Source organism: Gossypium hirsutum, chromosome A09 (genome assembly GCF_007990345.1).
Source record: "Gossypium hirsutum isolate 1008001.06 chromosome A09, Gossypium_hirsutum_v2.1, whole genome shotgun sequence".
Lineage (NCBI taxonomy): Eukaryota > Viridiplantae > Streptophyta > Magnoliopsida > Malvales > Malvaceae > Gossypium > Gossypium hirsutum.
In genome coordinates, this window is record NC_053432.1 from 65,766,064 (window position 1) to 65,788,856 (window position 22,793).

Sequence of the window (22,793 nt, forward strand, 5' to 3'; positions counted from 1 at the left end):
GGCTCCTAATACAAAGGCCTCTGTGGTACTTTTTTTGTATTTGGCTATTAAGGAAATGTGTCTATTAAGGAAGGTTTGATATGAGAAGATAAATACAAGAAAGACAAGGAAACCAAAAACAAAAAAAAAGGATGAATGAGAATTAAGAAAAAAATTAAAAAAAAAACCAAGAAGAAATTGACAGACCCCTTAATATACCTACTTTTTACCTTACTTGTCTTTTGTTTCTTTTGTAATTATGACTCTAATCTTTCACGTAACACCCTCACCGAACCCACTTACCAAATTTGGGTATAGAGTGTAACAATTAGACCTGGTTTGGACTTATCCATAAATTTTAAACTTAACTATTTAAAGGATTAACTTTGATACTCATAAATGAATACTCTTACAACAAAAAATAATAAATTAAATTAAAAGTTTACTATCACAAAATTTTTGGGCTTTGGGGAAACCGTTTAGTTACAACATATTTGACCCTCAAAGCGAAGCCTCTAAGGTACCCCTATTCCTATGTGCATGACACTCCCTGACGATGATCCTTAATTTATCATGGGCTAACTGGGTCCTCGATCCTTGATCTATCATAGGCTAACTAGGTCCTTCTTCAAGTTCCTTATCTTGCAAATCCTGCAACCATAGGTCAAAACCCTTGTAAGTTCAAACCAACATAATTTTTTTACCACAAAACTCGAAAATAGACCATATCTTGCATGGGGTGTTAAACAGAAAAGAATCAAATGCACTACTCCTTATTTGACTTCTACCTTTCTTTAATGGAGGATTGATCATTGAGTGATTGTTACTTGGCTGACTTATGACCATTCCACTAATTTTGGTGGATTCAAGACAAACACCATCCTTGCGGAGTCTCATTTTTCCTTACACACCTCCTATCATAAACATCCTTTTCGTTTCATTCTGGCTTACCAATGACATAATTGCGGTGGATACACTGATATTCTACTTGTAAGGCCTATCTACTCATAAGGCCTTCTAGAAAAGGGCTACGCCGCATTGGATAAGCACATATAAGAACGCTGTGAGTATTAAAGCACATATATCAGCATGGACAAGCTCTAAGGGGTTTTAAGCTCTCCAAGCTGTCATGCTCGAGCGAGCCATCCCTCTATGTGAAGATTGGAGTAAATCGAAACTTTCAAATAGTTTTTCTTTATGTTGATGATGTGATCTATGCAGGAATCGATATGAAGATGGTTTAAGATTTTAAAAGGGCCATGATGGAAGAGATCGAGATGTCTAATCTCGACCTTATGAAGTATTTTCTCAATTTTCAAGTCAAGCAACCAAGTGGCGAGATTTTTATTTTGCAAGAAAAGTATGTAGAGGACCTATTGAATAAGTTTTAGATGTCTACTTGTAAAATGGTGCCTACGCCTATAACATTTAATGAGAAGTTGCAGCAAGAAGATGGTGGAGAGATGGCTGATGAGAACTAATCTACAGCAGAAAGAAGAGGTTCTAACTACCATATTTTGTGATAATATGTTGACAATCGCGATGATAAAGAATCCAATTCTTAATGCTTGAAGTAAGCACATTAAGCTCCATCATCAATCATTTCATTCGAGATTTGGTGAACAAAAGAGAAATTTGCTTAAAGTTTGTCGGGACCAACGAGCAGCCTACGAATGTTCTTATGAAGCCTGTGTTGTTGGAGAAGCTCGAGAAGTTTAAAGACTCAATGAAAATTACAAATTAAAGGGGCATGTGGTAGATGGATTTACTCGCCCCTTGTAGAATAAATCGCAAAGTTGTCGCATTCTTCTTTGTATTCTCCTTCAGTTGCTTCTTCAGTTCTTCTTGTACACCCGATTCAGACTCGACTTCATATTCTTACTCCATCAAGTCCCACAATGCCTCCTTAATATCAAATCAATTCCTTAGTTAAATATAATCTTTGGTTTTCTATCCTTTGTTTTCTCCAACAGCACCCACACTAGAATTTGGATTGACAAGATTATCGACCAAAGAAGTATGTCCTGTATCAAAGATGGTAGAATATCTCGAGTTGGCCCAAGAGTAGAAAAATCACGAGTATCAACGAATGAAAAAGGAGCCTGTGAAGTGCCAGGAAAGAGAAACCATTAATATCCTCTATAACAGGCCATTTTTGCCCTGGCCCAAACCAAAAAACCAAATACAAAAATAAATAAAATTTCCAAAATAATTAAACAGTCCAGTTCCAAAATTACAGACCCCAAAAAATTATAAACCCAAATACAAAAAAGACCCATTAGCCCAAAAACCTAAACTAATTCAGAAAAAAACCTAAACGCTAACACCTAGTCGCGCCGCCGCTCCACGTACCGTGCCAGTGCGCCCATCGCCCGAGGACTGCCTCCCTTGCACCAGAATGGCAAGACACTACTCCATTGACCTTGCTAAGGCCTGCAAAAAAAGAACAAAGAAAGAAAACTAAGTAGAGAGCAGCAGAAGCAGAAAAGGCGAAAAGAAAAAAAAAACAAAAACTAATATCTTGTAATAAATTTTGGCTATAAAAGCCAGAAACCGGATTGTATTATTTTTTACACACGAAAAAAGTAATTAAAAAAAGAGAAGTAGAGATGAAAAAAATCAAAAGAGAAAGAAATATTAAAAAACTATAGTTTTTTATAGAGATATATTTTTATTTTTTCGTCGCATGTTTATTTCAAATATAACATACATACATACATATATATTCAAAAATACAAAATTTTTTACCTTTCTTGCAATCGGAGAAAACGGAACCGATGAGTTCCTTTGACTTTTTTTCGATTTTTGGAAGGCTTTTGGGCGTTTTGATCTCAGATTGGGGTCGGGGTAGCAAAACGATCAAAAAGGCCTCTTTTTGTATTCTCTGGCCACCTTGGCAGGCGGCGCTGTCGCCGGTGATCGGCAACCGTCATGGTGGCCTGATGGCTAAAAATTGGAGAGGCTAGAGAGAAATTAGAGCTTCTCAAAAAAAAAAATTTAAAACCGAACAGAATGAGGTTTTTTTAAAAAAATTGACTTTTTATAAGCCATGTAAAACGATGCCGTTTAAGGCTGATTCCAGTAGCCTCAAAACGGCACCATTTTGGCCTTGACCCGTGTCTGACCCGATCCGCCCCCTAGGATCCGCGTGTTTTCGTTGAAGGGGATATTTGCGCTTTCAACCCTTCCGCTTTTACGGCCAGTTGCAATTTAGTCCTATTTCGTTTTTTTCTTTTCTTTTTAATTTTACCCTACAATTTTATTTTATTTCATTTTAGTCCCTTGGGGAACGACATCGTTTTGTGGACATGGAATAATTTTCCAGTTAGTCCTTCCTCTTTTACGCGCATTTTATTTCAGCCCTTCATTCTACCCTTTTTTTATTTTTACAATCTATCCCTTAATTTCATTTAAAATGTTGTTTAACCTTTTTTTTATTTATTTTCAACCCTTTATAGATTTCATATATATTATTTTGTTTATTTATTTATCTATTTATTATTTTTTATCTTTTTTAAACATTTAAAGATTATAATGTTTACATTTTCTTTATTTATGTACTTGTTGCCCGTATTATTTTTATTCTTATCATCATTCTTATTACTATTATTTAGTTATTTTTCCATTTATTTATTTACTTGCTTATTTTTTACATATTTAAAAACAAGATTGTTACATTTGTCTATTTGTACATTTTTATTCATTTATTATTATTGTTATTATATTATTTTTTATCTTATTTTTACTATTTTGTCATTTCTTTTATCATTCTCACATTATTTATGTTTATAATTGTCATAAGGCATCTAACATTTTTATTTTTATTTTTTATTTTTATCACTTTATTTATTTTATACCATGGATTAATATTCTTACTATTGTTATAGTTATATTGATATTATCATGGCATTTCCTTATTCACTTATTATATATCATTCTAATATTCTACTCGTATAGCATTTTATAATCACTACATCATGCATTATGTTTAAATGTAATTGGTCTTTTTTATATTAAACCCCAAAACAAGATAAATGCCTATCGTTTTAAATATTACACTTGTTATTATTCAAAAAAGAAATTTTTTAAAAATAAGACAATGTTCTGTATTTGGATATTCAAGAAGTCGTGCCCAAACTTACGGGGTTTAGACTTTTTCGTTAAACCTAGGTGGCCAAATATCCTTTTAAAAATAAAATACGTGAGATTCAATATAAAAAAATAAAAGGCAAACTTATTTTCGAGAATTCAAGACGTCATGTCCTAACTTACAGGATACGATCTTTTGTTATCTCGAGATATGAAAGCTTTTTACATACGTTTTGATCTATTTAAGGGATTTCACTAAAAATATATACATTAATATAAAGAGGGATCGTATTTTTAACTCTTTTCAAATTTTTCAATTTTCGACACTAAAGACATCAAGTAATCAATTAAGTACCAATTTTAGGCGCAACGAGGGTCTAACCCTTCCTCGTGCGTAACCGACTCCCAAACCTATTTTCTAAACTTTGTAGACCAAAAATCGTTGTTTTAAATCAAACATTTTATTAAAACAATCAAATTACGAAGTGATCTGATCACACCTCATAAAAAAAGATTGGTGGCGACTCTAATTTTATTTTTTAAAATAAAAAGTCAATTTCAAAAAAAAATGGTTTCGACGTCCTCCTTCATATTTATTCTAATAACCATTAATATCCATATCAAGATAGACAAGACAAAGTAGATTGATCACTTGGAAGGGTGTAGCTAAGATACCATGCAACTGACATACATGGAAAAAAACCCAGAACTTTACATTAGTTATTAAAAGTCTCTTGCTAATTTATAATTTATCATAAAACTTATTCATAAATTTTACAACTTGTTTATTTTAAATTGTGTAATTATATAAACACAAAAAAATTATATTTATATAATCAAATAACATATATAAAAATAACATACATTGAGAGCATTTTAGATATTTGGCCCTCAATGTTTGAATTTTTTTTTTTATGATTTGGCACCTGAAATTAAGAAAGAAGAAAGGAAAGCATACAAAAGATAACATCATATTTAGCCTACGTATTTTATCATATCTTCTAATAAGTTACATATATTTTGAAAATATCTATTTTGGTACTTAAAATTTTTTTTATGAGTGTTTTTAGAGTGTGCCCTTTTCAAAAACGTTAAATTGTGCATTTAGCCTTTGGTTAATTAAAAATTATTTTTCACCTTTCCTATATTTTTTTAATGAAACAAATTGAATATTTAATTTCATCTCTTTTAAGCTAAATTTTTTAAATTTGATTTTCACAAATTTTATTATCTTATTTTAGTTTTTCTACACATAATTACTAATTTTTTGTCCTGATTTTAGAAAAAATTAGTAGTTAATTTTTAATTTTGTCTTTAATTAAATTGTTTTTTTATTACTTAAATCACTGCACACAGTCCAATTTGAACTCATGGATTGTGGGTCATGGCCAATAGGGATTGTTAATTTTTTTTAATTTTTTTTATTTCTACTAGATGAACTGCATAAGACTCCTAGCAGTTGACGTTTAATTATTAGAAACTAATGGATTAATCTGTCTTAAATTGACCTTTGACTGCTTCAACATCAGATTTTCATAGGATAATTTGGATCCGTACAAGACGAGTGAAGTTTTATCCTAGGATATAAAAGAACAATATGTTGGCTGTAACCGTGTGGAATCCGCAGCTACTTTTTCCGAAGTTACTCGGCTAGCAAGCTATTTAAACCAATTTCATTTACATGGAAAACTCATTAATTCCAACACACAACACATATAGATCAGCTAAGTACCGGTCAGAGATGGCGGTGGCCATCGGTTTTCGCTTCTTTCCGACGGAAGAAGAGTTGGTTTCCTTCTACCTACGTAACCAGTTACAAGGCACGAGACAAGATATGCACCTTGTTATCCCAGTCCTCAACATTTTTTACGACCTTGAGCCATGGGACCTTCCAAGTATATATATATATATACACTTTCTTCACTGATCACACCAACATGATGAATCCCACTGTAAGTAGGTAACCTTTTTTTGTTTATGGTTGCAGAGCTTGCTGGGGAGCTTTGTAAAGGAGACGTAGAGCAATGGTTTTACTTTATACCAAGACAAGAGAGGGAGGCTCGTGGGGGAAGAGCTAGCCGAACTACAGCTTCGGGATATTGGAAGGCGACGGGGTCTTCCGGCTTTGTCTACTCGTCGGACGATCGACTGATCGGGATGAAGAAAACAATGGTCTTTTACAAGGGAAAAGCCCCAAATGGGAGGAAAACCAAATGGAAGATGAATGAATATAGAGCCATCGAAGCACTGTCCGACCCATATGTGGCTGCTCCTCCAAAGGTGAACATATGAAGATTTATATTTTAAAACTAAATTCACTTGACTTTATTTTCTAATCATCTTTTGCTTGTTTACCATTTTTTAATGTAGTTGAGACATGATTTCAGTTTGTGTCGAGTCTATGTTGCATCGAGCAGCTCTCGAGCATTCGATAGACGCCCACTAGAAGCACACAACAATGCTGCAACAACTTCCGGGGGAGCCTCAGGAACTTCACATGCTGGAGGAGACCACTATAATCCAGCCGAGGCTAGTGAAGATGAGTTTTGGGAATTGATTAACAATCTTGAAGAACATGCCATAGGATGGGAACAACTTAATGAAATATAAATAGGCAATCAGCCCCTTTCGGCACATATAACCGAAGAGCATGAACAAACGAACTTGGTAAGTAGCAGATTTGCTTGTTCATACTTGTAGACCAAAGGAACAATACAACTAATAAGCAAGTTCTAAGGAGATCATTTTGTGCAAAATAGGCTTTTGTTTTTTTCTTTCGGAGAAATCCCATAGTTTTTTTGTCGAGATATCTGTCACTGAAGCTTGTGTAAAATGGATTTTTTTTTATTATTATAATTTTTTAGATTTTGTTGTGTTGGTTATACCCATCATTTATATGAAAAAAAATGGTTCCATTGTTTCTTTAATTTATTATTGCTTTTCCATGCTATCACTACAACATAATTTTATGACTGACGGTTAATTCGTCCAAGATTTTGTTGTTGTTAAAATGTCTACAATTATGAATCAAATGAGGTCTTTTGGAGAGGAAACTAATCAAAAGATTTTTGAATCAAGTTATTGAGGAGTTTGACTCCAATGTCTGAACATGTAGTAGCTGCTATTGACTTATCTTTGATGATCTAATGGGTTCTTTACAAGCACAAGACAAGGATGAAAAAAAGGCCCTTCAAGTGAAGTGGGAGTCATCAGCCCAATCAAACAAGTCAAAGAAAAAATACATCCCGTGACAAAGGTGGTTTCTAAGCTGAAGGTAGCAAGTCTTCTAAAACGCAATACAACACTTTTGAGCGGAAAAAACTAGATGAATGTCCAGTGCCATTACAACAATCGATACGGTCATATTAAGTCAAACTTTTTCTACATCTTTCTGATAAAAAAGTGGGTTAATATTCTAATTGAATTAATTAAAATTTACATAATTTTAATTGTTTATCGAATTAATTTTTTTTAAATATATTAACTGAACTGAAATATTTCGATTAATTCAATCGGTTAACTAAATTAACCAAAATTTATATATTTTTGTCTTTTGGTTAAAATAATGTCCATTTTCTTTTATTTAATAGTTCAAAAAATTTAAAATGGAAGTGAAAATAACAAATAAGACATTAGAAACACTACATAAGTCTTGAAAACACAAATATTTCGGTTAATTGGTTAATTCAGTTAATTACTTGATTTCGAACTGAATTAATCGATAACCAAAATTTCAAAAAATTATTAATTGACCTTTGACCGAATTAAATTCAGCCATCGACCAATTAACCGAATTAGATCAGTTCGATCAATTAATTTAATTTTAACCGAAATGTAAATACCCCTATCTATAACTGAAAATAAGTGATTTCCTCTTAAAGTGTTTACTACTAATCACCGTGTTCTTATTGTTATGGGCACTTAGATTTTGAAGGTTTGTAATTAAAATTAAAAAAGAAATGGTACACTAGTAGAACTAATCATGGGTCAGAACCAATATAAATTTTTAGGTCTATTTTTTAGATATGGTCCCAACCTAAAAAATAGTCTTAAAATTTTGCCCAAGCCTAACCCAAATAAAAAATGCTAAATTCGAGTCTCACTTGTCCATATTAAATTTTTATATAAAAATAAATTTAAAAATATAACACATCAAATTAAACCTGCTAATGGGTCGGACTACTTGCCCAAGCCCAAAGGCTCACCCGAAAAATAAGAGGGTTTGGACAAAATACGATGCCTAAAAAATGGGCTTAGGTAAAATGTAATGCCCGTTTTCTATATAGGCCGAGCCTTAGGCAATATTTTTTTGCCTGAACCCGACCCGAATTTTATGTTATAAAACAATATTATATTAATTATAGATGTTAAATAATAATTTATATTTATATTTATATTTATATTTATATCAAAACACTATTCCAATAACAATTAAACTCATTACCTATTACCTATTACCTAAAAAAAACTTACCCAACTAAATTATTTATTTTTAAAATTTATATTTAATATAATAAATTATTTATTATATTTATTTTTTTAATATAGTAAGACATTTATTATATTTATAGTGGTGTTTTTTAATATAAATTACTTTTGATTTGTTAGAAAACTTTTATTTTAGCTATTTTAGTACATTTAGTGTATTATATTTTAAATAAAAATTAATCTAAAAAAAGCAAATATAAGGAGGCTGGATGGGGATCAGGTTTATTTTTCTTAAACCTGGTCGGGCTTGGGCAAAAAAGTGGTCTGAGCCGACCCATGAGCACCTTTACATGAAATACACTAAAAACATTAAAATAAATATTTCCCAACAAATTGAAAATACATTAAAAAATATTTATACTTAAATAACACTAACATTAAGATAGTTGCAACTTAGCAAGCAATTGTATCTAAAACAATACCAAAATTATCAATAAAATAAAAATTAAACAATATCCAAATAATAATAATAACATAGTAATAATATAACAATAAAATGACAACAAAATAACAGCAAAAAAAAATTAGACAGATTTGGACTGAGTTTGAGTCAAAAAATTTTACCCGAAACTTAACTCATTTAAAAAACAATTTTATTTTATCAAAACTTATTTTTTAAACCTATAATTTTATTCAAACTCTCTCACTTTTCCGTTCAACTTTTGAAATTGAGGGTCCCGAACTCATAATCGAGTTTATACAAGAGCTACCTGGGTTGCTTAAGCTGAGTGATGGCTGCGTATTAATATTTATATATATTTTATATTACATAAATGTCAATGTAATTGATTATATAATTTTGTTTTAATTTTGAGAATAAAAAGTTGTATTGATTAGTTTAAACAACATTACATTAAGAAGCAACATTGGTTTGTAGGATTATCTCAGTCTTAAGCAAGTTTTTTGTCAGACAGACTCTGCAGTTTTGCAGCTTTCATCTTCGAAAGCAAAGTCTCTAATTGGCATTTCTTTTATTAACAGATAAAATTAAGTGTTAAAATGATGGGACTTGGTAGCAGCAGCTTCAATCATTTTTTAGAAATTAAAGCTTATTCCTGGAGATTTGAGTTATTATGGATGAATAAAAATTTTTATCACTTATAATTAGTAAGTAATGAGTTTAATAATAAAATATGTTGTATTTAAAAATATATTTGAATTTAAAGACGATATTATTGAAAGGGGAGCATATTCGCTTATAGTTTTCAAGTTTCAATATCATTTAAGTGATAAAAAAATTTTGGCACTAAGTAAGTATAAATTATCAAATTCAAACACTTTTGTATACATTAACTCTTAATTATATTAATAACTTCGATAAAAATCAATTATTACAAGTTCTAAATTAACTACATTAATTCAACTCAACTAAGGATTTGTTTGATAAACCATTGTGAAAATTAAATCAATTAAAAATTAATATTTTAAATGATTTAAATTTTTACACATGTTTGATAATTTAAAAAAAATATAGAAAATAATAAGTAGATAGATAAGAGCTACTTATTATTTAATAGAGATTATTTTCAATTAATTCAATGTATTATTTTAATATTATATTATTCTATAAAAAAATTATGTTTAAAATAAGATTTTTGTTTAGAATAAGATGAAATATTTTAAAACTAAAGATAAAATGTAGAATATATTGTTTTATAATATATAATTTATATTTATCAAACAATCTAATTATATTTTGTAATTAATTTTAAGTAATATATTAAAATGGTTTTATAACTTAAATTTTCAACTGTAATTTTTCCAAAATTTAAATGTGGATTTAGATGGACAGTAAGGTGTTGTCCCACGTTACAACATCTAATTTTACCACTACCGTTGTTTTTACACTAACAGCTCATCCTTACCAACTTTAAATATAGATCAATTTAGTTCGTAATACTTTATTCGATTGGAAGGATACATTAAAATAAAATTATTCAGATATCTTATACATATTGCACTCTAAAATTGTTGAAATGATAATCAAGAATATAAAAAGAAAAAATAGTTTTTGTTTAGAAAATAAAAATAAAAATATTCAACCAACCAGAATCAGTTGATTTGTCTCTTCTCTCATAATCCTTAATCGGATAAGAATGAATTTAGAATCTCTTCCGTTCCACAAAAAATTATTTAATAGTTGATCTTAAAAAGATAAGAGTCTAAAAAAGTGGCTAAGACTTACAACTAATTAACCTTATATTTTACAACACCCAAAATAAAATATCTTACTAACTTTAAAACAACCAACTTCAACTAACTAATTAATATTCATATTCATTAAAGATGTGGTGTTTTGCATGGCAGTCCAGAATATTCCATTGCACCAATTTGTTCTAAAGTATGTACTTGTAATACTATAACATTAAAATCGATAAATTATATTAGTAATTATTTATTTAGTAGTATTTTTTTTGTCATTCAAATATAAAGAAGTTACAAATTAATTATTTAATTTTTAATATTGTCTTTTTTGAGTTACTTTGATTAACTGTAACAACTTTTAAAATCAACATAATAATAACTTTAACTCTTAACATTTATAAATTATGCCTATTTAATCTTGATTCTAAAAAGTAATCCTCAACATTTATGCATTGTGTAATATTGTATTTTTTTTTGTTATTTTGAGGGTTAATTTTAAAAGAATGAGAAAATATGAAAATTATTATTTTGGATTTTTTGATGTTTCTATTTTTTGTCTATTTCAATTAAGTTTAGCTAATACATATGTTTTTTTTAGCTTTTTAGGTGAAAAACCGTAAATAAAAGTAAAATTGCAGAAAAGACCAAATTACATAATGCGTAAATATTGAGGATTAGATTTCTTAGAATTAAGACTAAATTGATTCAATGTACAAAAGTTGAGGGTTAAAGTAGCTATTATGTCAATTTTAAAAGCTGCAACGATTAAACATCTAGTGAAGAAAAATTAAATAATTGGGTGGCTATTTTGTAACATTTTATAGTTGGATGATAGAAAAAAATTTATTAATAGTTGAATGACTAATAATATACTTTGTCCAATTAAAATTTAATTCACTTTACTTCTAGTCAAGTGTTTTTTTTTTAATGATAACCACAAATATCAAACTGATAGTTTAAGTAATCGCATCGCAAAATCAGACTATTACATCAACTAAAAAAAGATACAAATCCAAACTAAAGTCAACCTATTCATGACAACAGCATACAATAAGACTCAGAGACTCACATATAAAATTACAGATGAAAAATTTTGAACCTAGATACTTGTTTTTTAAGTATAATAAAAACCAAAAAATATTTGTAAATTTTTAAACAATAAATTCTGAAAATATAAATATTATGTTTTGATACACATATTTTGGTTTAACAAAATCGATTAATAATATTATCAATTAAACTTTACTTTTTTTAAATCAGTCACTAAAAAAATTAAATCTCAAAAGTTGTTTAAGGAACTAACGGATCATTCCGATTATTAAAGAAATGCTAAATTGAAAAAAAAATGGAAAAAAAAAAAGACGAAGAGAGCAGCCTTTTAAAACTTTCCGCCATTAACAATCAGAAAATAGCGGAATCAATTGGAAAATTTTAATTAAAAAGATTTTCCCACCGACATCATGACAAGACAGAATAAGCTAAATTAAAATAAAATAGCCAGGAAACACAAAACAGCTTCAGTTATTGATGAAGTAATAAAGAGTTTACATTTTACAGATAAAAATAAAAATAAAAATAAAAACTATATTAAATTTAATTGAGAATCATTTTTGTATCAAAAGGGAATGGCGCAACGTGTTTAACATGATCTCATCTCATCAGATCAATTGTTTTTAAGTCAAAGATAGCCGAAAGTTAACGTAATCCAAAACTAAAAAACAAAAAGAAAATCAAAATCAGATTCAGATCTTATAAAACACCCACTCACCCCCAATCCAAACAAGCATCAATTTTCTCAGACAACACACACACAAATTTCAATTTACAATTATGATCCGAACCAACGATGATGCTTCCTCGGCCTGGTCTTGGCACCAAGACAAGCTGTTCGAGCGAGCTTTGGTTATGTTCTCCAACGACGAATCGTCCGACCGGTGGGAAAAAATCGCTGCCCAAGTTCCGGGGAAGTCGGCGGCGGATGTTAGGAGACATTACGAGGATTTGGAGCATGATGTTTTGGAGATTGAGTCAGGAAGAGTCGAGTTGCCGAGTTATGAGGGTGAGTTGGAATCAGCGAGTTGGGTTAACGAGTCAGGTAGGAGCCAAGTTTGGGTTGGATCCAAAGGAAAGGAAAGGGAAAGCGAAAGAAGGAAAGGCGTCCCTTGGACCGAAGAAGAACACAGGTTAGAACCTAGAATTATTTACCTAAATGGTTTATTTTTGCTTTTGCTCCCTCAACTACGGTCAAAATTGACATTTAGTCCCTATACAATCGTCTCTGGTCATTTGTTCCTTTTATTTTTATAGTGCCCAAAAAGTTAACATTCTTAAGTATTTCGGGTTAATATGCAGTTTGCTACCTAAATTTATTTAAAAGTATCTAGTTAGTATTTAAACTATTTTTTGAATTTAGTTAGTACTTTAATTTGTATTCCGTCTTACACTTTGATACCTCTATACTAATATTGTCAGTTTATGATGATATGACATTATCAACTAATCACACGATAACACGTGACAACCTCTAATTATGCACATGACAAACATAAATAAAATTTTTAAATCTTTAAAAATATATAAATTAATAAAAAGATATTCTTTTATTCCAAATGTGATTTTAGTAATTTTATATTTTTTAAAATTTTTATAAAATATTGTGCTTTATTAATATTATTATTATCATTATTATTATTATTATAACTTGATAAAAAATAATAAAAAAAGTTTTACATCGAGAATGAATCTAGACTAATGTTTTGGTTTTGACTATATTCATATAAATTAAGACAACCATTTGTCCAGATAATTCTAGATGTGGTTTTTTTTTGTAATTATATATATATTTATGATGTTATAATTTTTATATTTAAATATTTTTATAAATTTATATTATATTTTTATATTTATATATATATTTCAAAATAACAATGACACAAAAAATTATTATTTTATAAAAAAATAAAACATATAAAATTACTAAAAACAAATCAATAATGAATGTAGACAAATGGTTGTTTTGGTTCATTTGATGTGAAAATTATTTTATATTATTTTTTTAATTTGTATATTTTAAAATTTAAAATTTTTTAAGTTTAAACTAATAATATAAAAAATATAAAATTAATAAAAATGTAACTTGAATGAACTTAGACAACTAGTATCTAAACCTAGATAGTCATATGTCCAGGTTCATTCTTTATATAAAAAATTACTTTTTTTTCTTAATTTATATATTTTTAAATATTTTTAGTTTTTTGTAGTTATATCTGACATATTTCATAATGAGAGGTTGCCACTTGTTACTGTATGATTAGTTGTCAGTGTTATGTTAGCACAAACTAATAATGTTAGTGTGAAGGTATCAAAATGTGTAACGAAATACAAATTCAAATATCAACTAAGCCCCAAAAAAGGTTTAAATATCAACTAGATATTTTTGAATAATTTCAGAAGTCAACAACGTATTAATCTTTTTAGTTAAAAAAAAAACACCCCTTTAAGACAAAAAAAAAAGTCCATGTTAACATTTAAGACAAAAAAAAAATCAAGTCAACATAATAGGTAAATAGATATTTTTCAAAAGAAAAAAATCAACCCCAACATTTTAATTAACTAGTTAAATATGTTAATTATTTGGACATGCTATAAAATTACAGAGATTAAATATATCAAATTAATTTACATTGATTAAATCTTTGATTTAGCATAGTGGCAAAGCTAGAAAATCCTTTTTTGGAAGGCTACAATTAAATTGTATATTTTTACGATAGTAAAAATGTAATTTCATCATTTTAATAGTCTATATATTTATATTTTTAAAGGATTAAATCAATTTTTATTATTTTTAGAGAGACCAATGTGTAATTTTATTATTACTAATTTAAAATTTTATAAATTATAAAGAGCTTAATTTGAAAATTTACCATTTTTGGGGGCCATAGTCCCTAGGTCTATTAGGGGTGTGCAAATTTCGGGTAAAATTGTATTAATTCGATTAACCGATCGAATTCGATTAATTGGTTGGTTAACCGAATTAATTCGATCGGGGGTCGGTTAATAATTTTTTGAAAGTTCTGTTAACGGTGGTTAATTCGGTTCAAAATCGGTTAGTTAACTAAATTAACTAAGCTTAATAAATAATATTATAATATAAGTATTCGATCGGGGTCGTTCGGTTCGGTTAATTTTTTGGAAGTGTAAATTAATCGGTCGGTTAATTCGATTAATTTTTTTATATGTTTGATACTTGTTTTAACAAAAAAAAACATATGAATTTCGGTTAATTCGGTTAACCAACCGAATTAATTGAAAAAGTTCAGTTCGGTTAATTTTTTTAAAAAAATTCGATTCGATTAATGGTTAAGAGTTTAAAAGGATCGATTAATTCGATTTATGATAATTTAGGTCGGTTAACCGTTGAACATTATAGAGGGTTACTCTCTTAGGTACATAGTAAATTTTGCCACATATCCTGTTTTCTTTTTTCTTTTTTTAAATCTAACTTAAAGATATATTATAATTTTTCAAAATTAAAAATTTTTCAAGTTAAAACTTCTATGAAGAAAAAGGAAAAATAGTAAATTTTTTTTTGTTACTATTATTGTATAGATTATTTTTGATTGGACTTCAAAAGTATGGGAAAGGAGATTGGAGGAGCATATCAAGAAATGCCGTCGTTTCAAGAACGCCAACTCAAGTAGCGAGCCATGCACAGAAGTACTTTCTTCGTCTCAACTCCGTCAATGAAAAAAACAAGAAAAGGTCCAGCATTCATGATTTGAAAATGGGAGATGATAATTCCATGGACCCCCAATCCAAGTTTTTCAATGAACAAGGAAGCTCCTTTGTGAATAATCATGGGTATGAATTCCCTTTGTTGTAACTTGTATAGTTAGATTACTTACACAAAACACGAACTTAAGAACTTGCGTGAATACCCGTTCTTGTAACTTGTACAGTTTTATAAAACAGCTTGCAACTTATCTAAACAAGTTTATACAACATATATTTGTAAAAAAAAGATTTAAGAATTTAGCAGTCTATTTTATGATATGACTTTTATTATACTAGCTCATCAAGCAAGCCTCACGCTCTAAGTAACCAACAATCCTGAAGACCCATACCCTATAAATTTCCAATTAGGGTTGGCAAATATTTATTAACTCCTTAAGTCAAATGATAAGATGAACAAACAAAAGGGTTAGAGGTATAGTTTCATCGATCAAAGACATATATCTTAATTAATTAATCATATGTAAGGGACAACTTAGCTTCCACACACTCTCACGCAAATGACAACCTTAAAAGCATATTCTCTTTTGTCTTATTATTACTTTTCTTAGCCCATTTCATTTCTTTTAATTTAAGTATCTGAAAGCATCCTATAACATATACTTTGACACATTTATAGAATTCCTTTTATCTTGTAAGTGTATTAATTTTCAAATCGTTAATATTTAACACCACCTATAGAAACTGAGAAAAGAACCATAGATCACACCCTTAAAGCTAACATTCCTTTCCCCAGTGCTAAGACTTACCCTTATAAGCTTGACTATAACCCTTACTTGTTTATATTATCAAAGCCCTCTAAATCCCCTTCCAATGCTTAACGACTTTACCCCCATACAATGCCATTCACCTCTAGCAATAGTGCGACATCTTACGACCCTCGTTAACCATCCTACACTAATGTTATGTTCCTTTCAATTTCACCAGACCAACGAAGCCAACAGAGGCAGTTGATTGCTTACAATTAGCTACAACATGTTCCCTAGAATTAGAATAAGGTCGCAGGAAAACATCTTGGAAAATCTAACAATTTCCACCTAACTTGCAGCCTCATTTAATGTTGCCCTTAACTTTAAAAAACCCTTAATCACTAGGAAGACGTGCAACCAAGGGCTCAATCAACTAACAAAATAGAAGATCTTTAACTTAGCCGACAAATCTCGACCTCATAGTGAACATAAGCAAAGCAGTCAACCCCCAGGTCTGCCATTCTCCTAAATAACATTTACATTTTTGCATGGTACTTGCAATAAATATGGCAAGATTATACATGAATGTCATTATTCACTCACTCAATGTCAATCCTGAAATAACACTAATATGCCAAAATAAGCACAGATTTGCCTCTAAGCGAATCTTTGCAATCTGAGAAAAAACAAACAAGCTACTTGCAGTAGGCCATTTATCCGTGATATAAGATACCCTAAATGGTTAGTCAACATTGTTATGGTTAGAAAAAAAAGGAAAGTGGTGAATGTGTATAAATTTTACCAACTTAAACAAAGCTTTTCCCAAAAATTAATGTTCACTCTCCTCCATTAATAGATCGGTTGATACTTTTAAAAGGTACCAACTTATGAGCTTCATGGACACTTTTTAGGCTACGACCAAAAAACACAAGGACCTTAATGATAATTTTTTTTAGTAATTGAAGTTCAAACTTGTTGTTTTGTCATAATGTTTTCTGGACTAAAACATATTCGAGCAATTTATCAAAGATTGATGAACACATTTTAAGAATCACATGGGTTGTCTGTGGAAGTCTAAGTAGATGAGATGCTAGTGAAAAGTTGGTCTATACAACATTATAACGCTTAACTTAATTGGTGGAGCCAAGCCTTCAACAGATGTAATTAAATAAAATATTTTCGACTTTCCACATACTTGTGTCAGTGGCTAGAACTTTAGTCTTGTAATCCATGCGGCCTTAGGTGATCCTTTCTTTGCAAGCACACCTAAGTCAGCCTAACTAAAAAACAATTGAGGATTCACAAAAGAATTCCTTCACCAATTTATATAGCGAAAGCAACACAAAACAAAAGAAGTCTTAATGAATAGAATAGCCACAAAAAACAATGAATGAGAGGTGTTTGAGTAAATATTCTCAAAGTATTCTTTTATTTTAAGAATTTAAGATACAATGGATGATTTACAAGTGAGGGAGACTCTATTTATAGTCGAACTCTCCCAAAATTAACGGTCTAAATCAAGTTACATCGACGGACGAGATTAAGCCTATCTCTAAGGGATTTACAAGGTTACCATATCAAATATAATCTAATCTTACAAGATATGATTTCCCTCAATCTTCTAATATTAGTTCTAATAATTACTAAGGTAGCCTATGTTTTCATATCTACATCACTAGGCCATCCATGTTTCAGTCTAACAGGCTTGTCCAACAACTTTTTGAATCGGGCCAGTTCTCGTGAGGTCAAATGATCTCCATCTAATCGATAGATTTCCATGGGATGCATCTTGTGCTATGGTCACGAACTTTGCACATTGGCAGTCTCCCTCCACCCATTCTCGCAACGCCCTCATTGTGTCTTCGGAATGACACTAATTTTATTTGCCTTTGAAATCTCTTAACGCATTGGCTTTTTCCCAACTAGTCTCACTATCGGGTTGTCCCACCTCTCAGAACCTTCGCCTCTTAACTCGAACCGTTGCATTCATTAGTACATCTCGTTGGCAAGAAGTTATCGTTACACCGTTAACGGAAATTAACGACTCAGTGACTAAAATGTAACATAAGATAAACAAAAGTGACTATATTAGATTTACCCAAAATGTTATAGGTATTACAAAATTTGGTGGTAAAAAATTATATTATCCTTATTTCTTTTAACATAAGTTAAAAAATGTACTAAAATTTAGGTACCAAAAGAAAGTTAGCTAAACCAAAATAATGATACATACCTGGTTTAAACGACAAAAGGAGAAGAAAGAATTATTAAAATGTAATTAGTATGAATTTTAGCTTAATTGTTTTCATAAATATTTAAACAATTTTTACTTTCTGAAGCAAAAGAAAAATAAATTAACAAAAAAGGAAAAAAAAATTCTCGATGGCGATCCTTTACGCGGTGGTGGCTCGAGGCACGGTGGTTCTAGCGGAGTTTAGCGCCGTGACGGGGAACGCTGGGGCGGTGGCACGGAGGGTGCTGGAGAAACTTCCGGCGGAGGCTGATTCGAGATTATGCTTCTCGCAAGATCGTTATATCTTTCATATCCTTAGATCCGATGGCCTTTGTTTCCTCTGTATGGCTAACGATAACTTCGGAAGTACGATTCTTTTACTTCATCATTTCTAAAATTCTACATCTTCTCGGGCTCTGTTACGAGTTTAAATCTAATTGTCGACAATTGAAGTAGTGAAAGGGATTTTGAATTCTTTCTTTTAGAGTTTAGGGATTTAAAGTCTGTGACTTGAAATGTATACTTCGTTTAATTTTCTTTTCTAGTATTTATATCTTGCTTTATAGTAGAACTAACCAGCTACTTTCATTTAATTTAGCATTGATTTAAGAATAATGCATAGGATTTTTCTGTTAGCAAATATAACAGCATAAGGGGTTCGTTTTTGGTGCTTAATCAGTAGCTAGAGAATCACAGTTAATCACATGAATTTAATATATATATATATAGTTAATTCTATTGCCCTTAAAACACTAAACTTATTCATATATTCTCTCATGGGATCCATTTCCAACACCTTCGGTTCAGATTAGATACATTTGACGCAACTAACAACTTCTATTTGAATCTAACATTGGGGTATTCTTGAAAAAAAGCTTTGAACAATTCCATTCAAAATCATCAAATTTCTCCTTTGCTTTGATTTTGGATTAGTAGTTTTTTCATTCCATTTTTCCCCCATTATGGAGATAAAATTTGGTATGTTATTCTATTTTATTTATCCTATTTTCCTTTCATAGAAGTTCTAATCATTTCTGTATCATTATAACAATCGCTTTGTACCTTAAGCTTATGAGCAGTTTCATTACTATGGATTACTTTACTGTTTTTTGCAAAAAATTTAATGTGTTTCCTTTTGGGGGGTTGGGGGTTTGGCTTGATTTTATCATTTAAAATAGGGATATTAATTGTATACAGCTTTATCTCATTGATAAAAGTAAAAGAAACAGAAGATATCCTCTATGAGTCACTATTAATTACCCTGCCTCAATGCAGGGAGAATTCCATTTTCGTACTTGGAGGATATTCACATGAGGTTCATGAAAAACTATGGCAAAGTGGCTCATTATGCACCTGCATATGCAATGAATGATGAATTCTCGCGGGTGCTACATCAACAAATGGAGTTTTTCTCTAATAATCCTAGTGCAGATACTCTCAATCGTGTTAGAGGTGAAGTGGGTGAGGCATGTATCTTGCCATAGCCGGAACTTCATTATTTATTCATCTTTTGGATTTTCCTAACCTTTTTTTTTTTTTGTATCTTGTGTCTGTCATGATGTGTGGATGGGTTCTTTAGAGTGTTGCAAAATTACTTGCTCTTATTCAGGCTAAGTTATTTACCTTTGCATTTGACCGTGTAGTTCCTCGGCAATTGTTGTCACTGCATAATATCTTTGAAATTCAAATATCTAACCCTGTTGGAATGAGGTTTTTCAACCTTACGAACAATATGCCAGTTTCATCACTAGTGTTAGCCAGTTCTTTAAGGGGGAAAACACTTTAGATCAGGATCTCTGGAAAAAAAATCCTTATGCTTGTTATTGTCTGTGACATTAACATTGTAAGTTGAATGGCTGCACATCAAGTGACTATTGTGCCCTGAATTTGTGATTAATTTTTAAATTTCAGATTCGTACAATTATGGTGGAAAACATTGAGAAAATACTTGAAAGAGGCGACAGGATTGAACTTCTTGTTGACAAAACTGCAACGATGAAAGATGGTGCATTCCATTTCAAGAAACAATCTAAACGCCTTCGTCAAGCTCTTTGGATGAAAAATGCCAAACTCTTGTGAGTAGTTTAAATTCTTTATATATCTTATTTTGTTTTATGGAAATACAAACAAATAGCCCATTTATTAATGGCTAAATAATGAAAAAACAGCTAAACTTTACTACTTAATCTACATAAGCCCCTATACATAAGTTATACCCAAATAAACTCATAACCTTTAATTTACAGCTAAATAAGACCTTTACCTGTACTTTGAACCCAAATATAACCTTGAATTGATATCTAAATAAACGCCTAACATAAATCAACCTTCTATTTGGAATAAGGGCTTATGTAGGTATAAATCAAAGGATAAGGGCTTGTTTGGATACTGTAAAATAAAAGTATAGGGGACTTGCTTAAGAAAAGTGAAAATGTGGGCCTTCTTAGTATTTTAGCCTTTATTAATTCCTATTAGCTACAATCTTGGAACAAAAATATTGACTTTGGCTGCCCATATCCAAGGAAGGGAACCAACGGGAGAATGAAAGACATAAATAGAACATAGCAAAAGGGGGAAAAAACTAGTTTTACAAAACAATGAAAATTCAAGAGAGAGATAACTGGCTAGATTTGAATATGCTTTCTAGAGTTATTTTACATAGGCCTTTTGTTCTGTCACTGAGCTTAAGAAACTTTGCTCAATTGTGTTTAAGCAAAGTCTTCAAGTTTCTGATTCTTCTAATTCATGTACTGTGTACAAAACCTGCTTATAAGGGATGACATGAAAAATTGAGGAAAGCATCAGTTTGATATTTGACTACTTATGAAGAATTTCTGTTGGGCAATGTCAATGGAGTTGTAACTGATGTTCCCTCTTCTTAGGCTACTCGTAACTTGTGTGAAAAACTTGTCAGACTCTATTGCTAGTTTGCCATTATCAGCTGTTATCATACATGCATGTCTATAGAAATCATTTTAATATCTTAAATTAATTTCATGAATCATTTTAATTTGATATTATAGTTGTAACTACTCGGTTTCTTAGGAACATATTCAGTTCCACATGAGGAAACTTACATGTCTGTGTACAGGGCACTGTTGACATGCTTGATTGTTCTGTTACTGTACATAATAATAGCTGCTTGCTGCGGAGGCATCACTCTACCTTCTTGCAGATCTTGAGTGGCAGTCTTACTGGTCTAAATTTCTGCTGAGGTACACATTTATCTTCAACATTTTTGTGCAAGTTTGTACCTTTGGAGGCTCCTTGGCTTCCCAATGGAGGTTTCTAGGTATTTTTGGCAACATAGTCTCTATACCCGCTCAATTGTGTCTACTATTTATTTTTGGGGTTTGATAAAAACTGCCTGTTGTAACAATCATAATATTTTGTTCTTCACACAATCAACTGTTCAATGATTTTAGTTCTGGTGTCTTTATATTTTCCTTTTTCCTTTCACCTCTCTCAATCTCTCTCTCTCTCTATCGATCCATGACCATGTTACTTAGTTCTTGGTTTATTTAAGACCTCTCCTTTACTTACTTGCAGAATGTTGTTTTGTAGTAGAAATGCAATTAGGTTGTAAATGGAATCGAATTTTATGATGTTCTTTTTGTATTATGTTGCTGCTGAGGTTTTAAGAAAGTTATGAAGTGGGAACTTCTAACCGTAAATTATGTGATTACTCATATGCTAAGCTTTAATTAATGTTTGAAGGGAGGGGATGGGGGATAAACGAGAGATATGTGCTCACGTATCATTTGGGTTTGACTCAGGAAAAAAAGCACTTGAGTTCAACTAGGTCATTATTGAGTTGTACTGAGCTTTCAAGGTATTAAAGAAGACAAATTCGAGTATCTTAATATTTGAATTGAGTAGCTCATGATCTTAATGAAGCTTTTTATTTCTAATTAGTGTTGAAATTTTCAATTTTGTACTTGTATTTGAGCCTGAGGATAAATAACTTGTATTTGAGCCTGAGGATAAATAATCGAGCATGGGAATCGTGTTCATTTTTAATAGATAAATCTTGAATCGAGTTTGGGAAATGAAATTCGATTGAACTTTAGTTGAATTTTTAGGTTCTTACAACTTTGAGTTGATTCAACTCAATTGATGATTTGTCATTTGAAGTTTTACTAGGAAGATTATATGCTCAACTTAAACATGGCACTAGATAGCTTCCTCCGAGGAAGGGGGTAAAGTGTATAGAGAATTGTGTGCGTGCTTTGGATCACTTTTTAAGCACATATAGTGCAACTTCGAATATTCTATTAATTTTTATTTTGCACTAAACTATTTGTTTTCATACCATAATAATAGTTTTGGAACTTTGAGCGCAGAGCATCAGGTATGACCTTACCCCTCTCCCAAATTGA

General features: G+C 30.6%; 3 protein-coding genes across 3 annotated transcripts; all 3 read left to right on the plus strand.

The window, feature by feature from the left end:
- Window positions 1–5,746: 5,746 nt before the first annotated feature.
- Window positions 5,747–6,995, plus strand: LOC107889181 (NAC domain-containing protein 90). Its single transcript, XM_016813540.2, has 3 exons — window positions 5,747–5,963; window positions 6,056–6,348; window positions 6,439–6,995. The coding sequence occupies exons 1-3, from the start codon at window positions 5,750–5,752 to the stop codon at window positions 6,676–6,678; spliced, it is 747 nt and encodes a 248-aa protein (XP_016669029.1). The 5' UTR covers window positions 5,747–5,749; the 3' UTR covers window positions 6,679–6,995.
- Window positions 6,996–12,191: 5,196 nt separating this feature from the next.
- LOC107889182 (transcription factor SRM1) lies at window positions 12,192–15,751 on the plus strand. The gene is made up of 2 exons (XM_016813541.2): window positions 12,192–12,884; window positions 15,310–15,751. The coding sequence occupies exons 1-2, from the start codon at window positions 12,532–12,534 to the stop codon at window positions 15,581–15,583; spliced, it is 627 nt and encodes a 208-aa protein (XP_016669030.1). The 5' UTR covers window positions 12,192–12,531; the 3' UTR covers window positions 15,584–15,751.
- A 2,651-nt stretch (window positions 15,752–18,402) lies between these two features.
- On the plus strand, window positions 18,403–21,838 carry LOC107889183 (vesicle-associated membrane protein 714). Its single transcript, XM_016813542.2, has 4 exons — window positions 18,403–18,780; window positions 19,690–19,880; window positions 20,326–20,489; window positions 21,506–21,838. The coding sequence occupies exons 1-4, from the start codon at window positions 18,564–18,566 to the stop codon at window positions 21,594–21,596; spliced, it is 663 nt and encodes a 220-aa protein (XP_016669031.2). The 5' UTR covers window positions 18,403–18,563; the 3' UTR covers window positions 21,597–21,838.
- The last annotated feature ends 955 nt before the right edge of the window (window positions 21,839–22,793 follow it).

Excerpts from the sequence above, each read along its gene's own strand:
- LOC107889181 (XM_016813540.2), top strand. The coding sequence starts at position 5,750 with ATGGAAAACTCATTAATTCCAACACACAACACATATAGATCAGCTAAG. Across the intron at positions 5,964-6,055 it reads TGAGCCATGGGACCTTCCAA|AGCTTGCTGGGGAGCTTTGT; the intron begins GTATATATATAT and ends TTATGGTTGCAG. Across the intron at positions 6,349-6,438 it reads ATGTGGCTGCTCCTCCAAAG|TTGAGACATGATTTCAGTTT; the intron begins GTGAACATATGA and ends TTTTTAATGTAG.
- LOC107889182 (XM_016813541.2), top strand. The coding sequence starts at position 12,532 with ATGATCCGAACCAACGATGATGCTTCCTCGGCCTGGTCTTGGCACCAA. Across the intron at positions 12,885-15,309 it reads TGGACCGAAGAAGAACACAG|ATTATTTTTGATTGGACTTC; the intron begins GTTAGAACCTAG and ends ATTATTGTATAG.
- LOC107889183 (XM_016813542.2), top strand. The coding sequence starts at position 18,564 with ATGGCGATCCTTTACGCGGTGGTGGCTCGAGGCACGGTGGTTCTAGCG. Across the intron at positions 19,881-20,325 it reads TTAGAGGTGAAGTGGGTGAG|ATTCGTACAATTATGGTGGA; the intron begins GCATGTATCTTG and ends TTTAAATTTCAG. Across the intron at positions 20,490-21,505 it reads ATGAAAAATGCCAAACTCTT|GGCACTGTTGACATGCTTGA; the intron begins GTGAGTAGTTTA and ends GTCTGTGTACAG.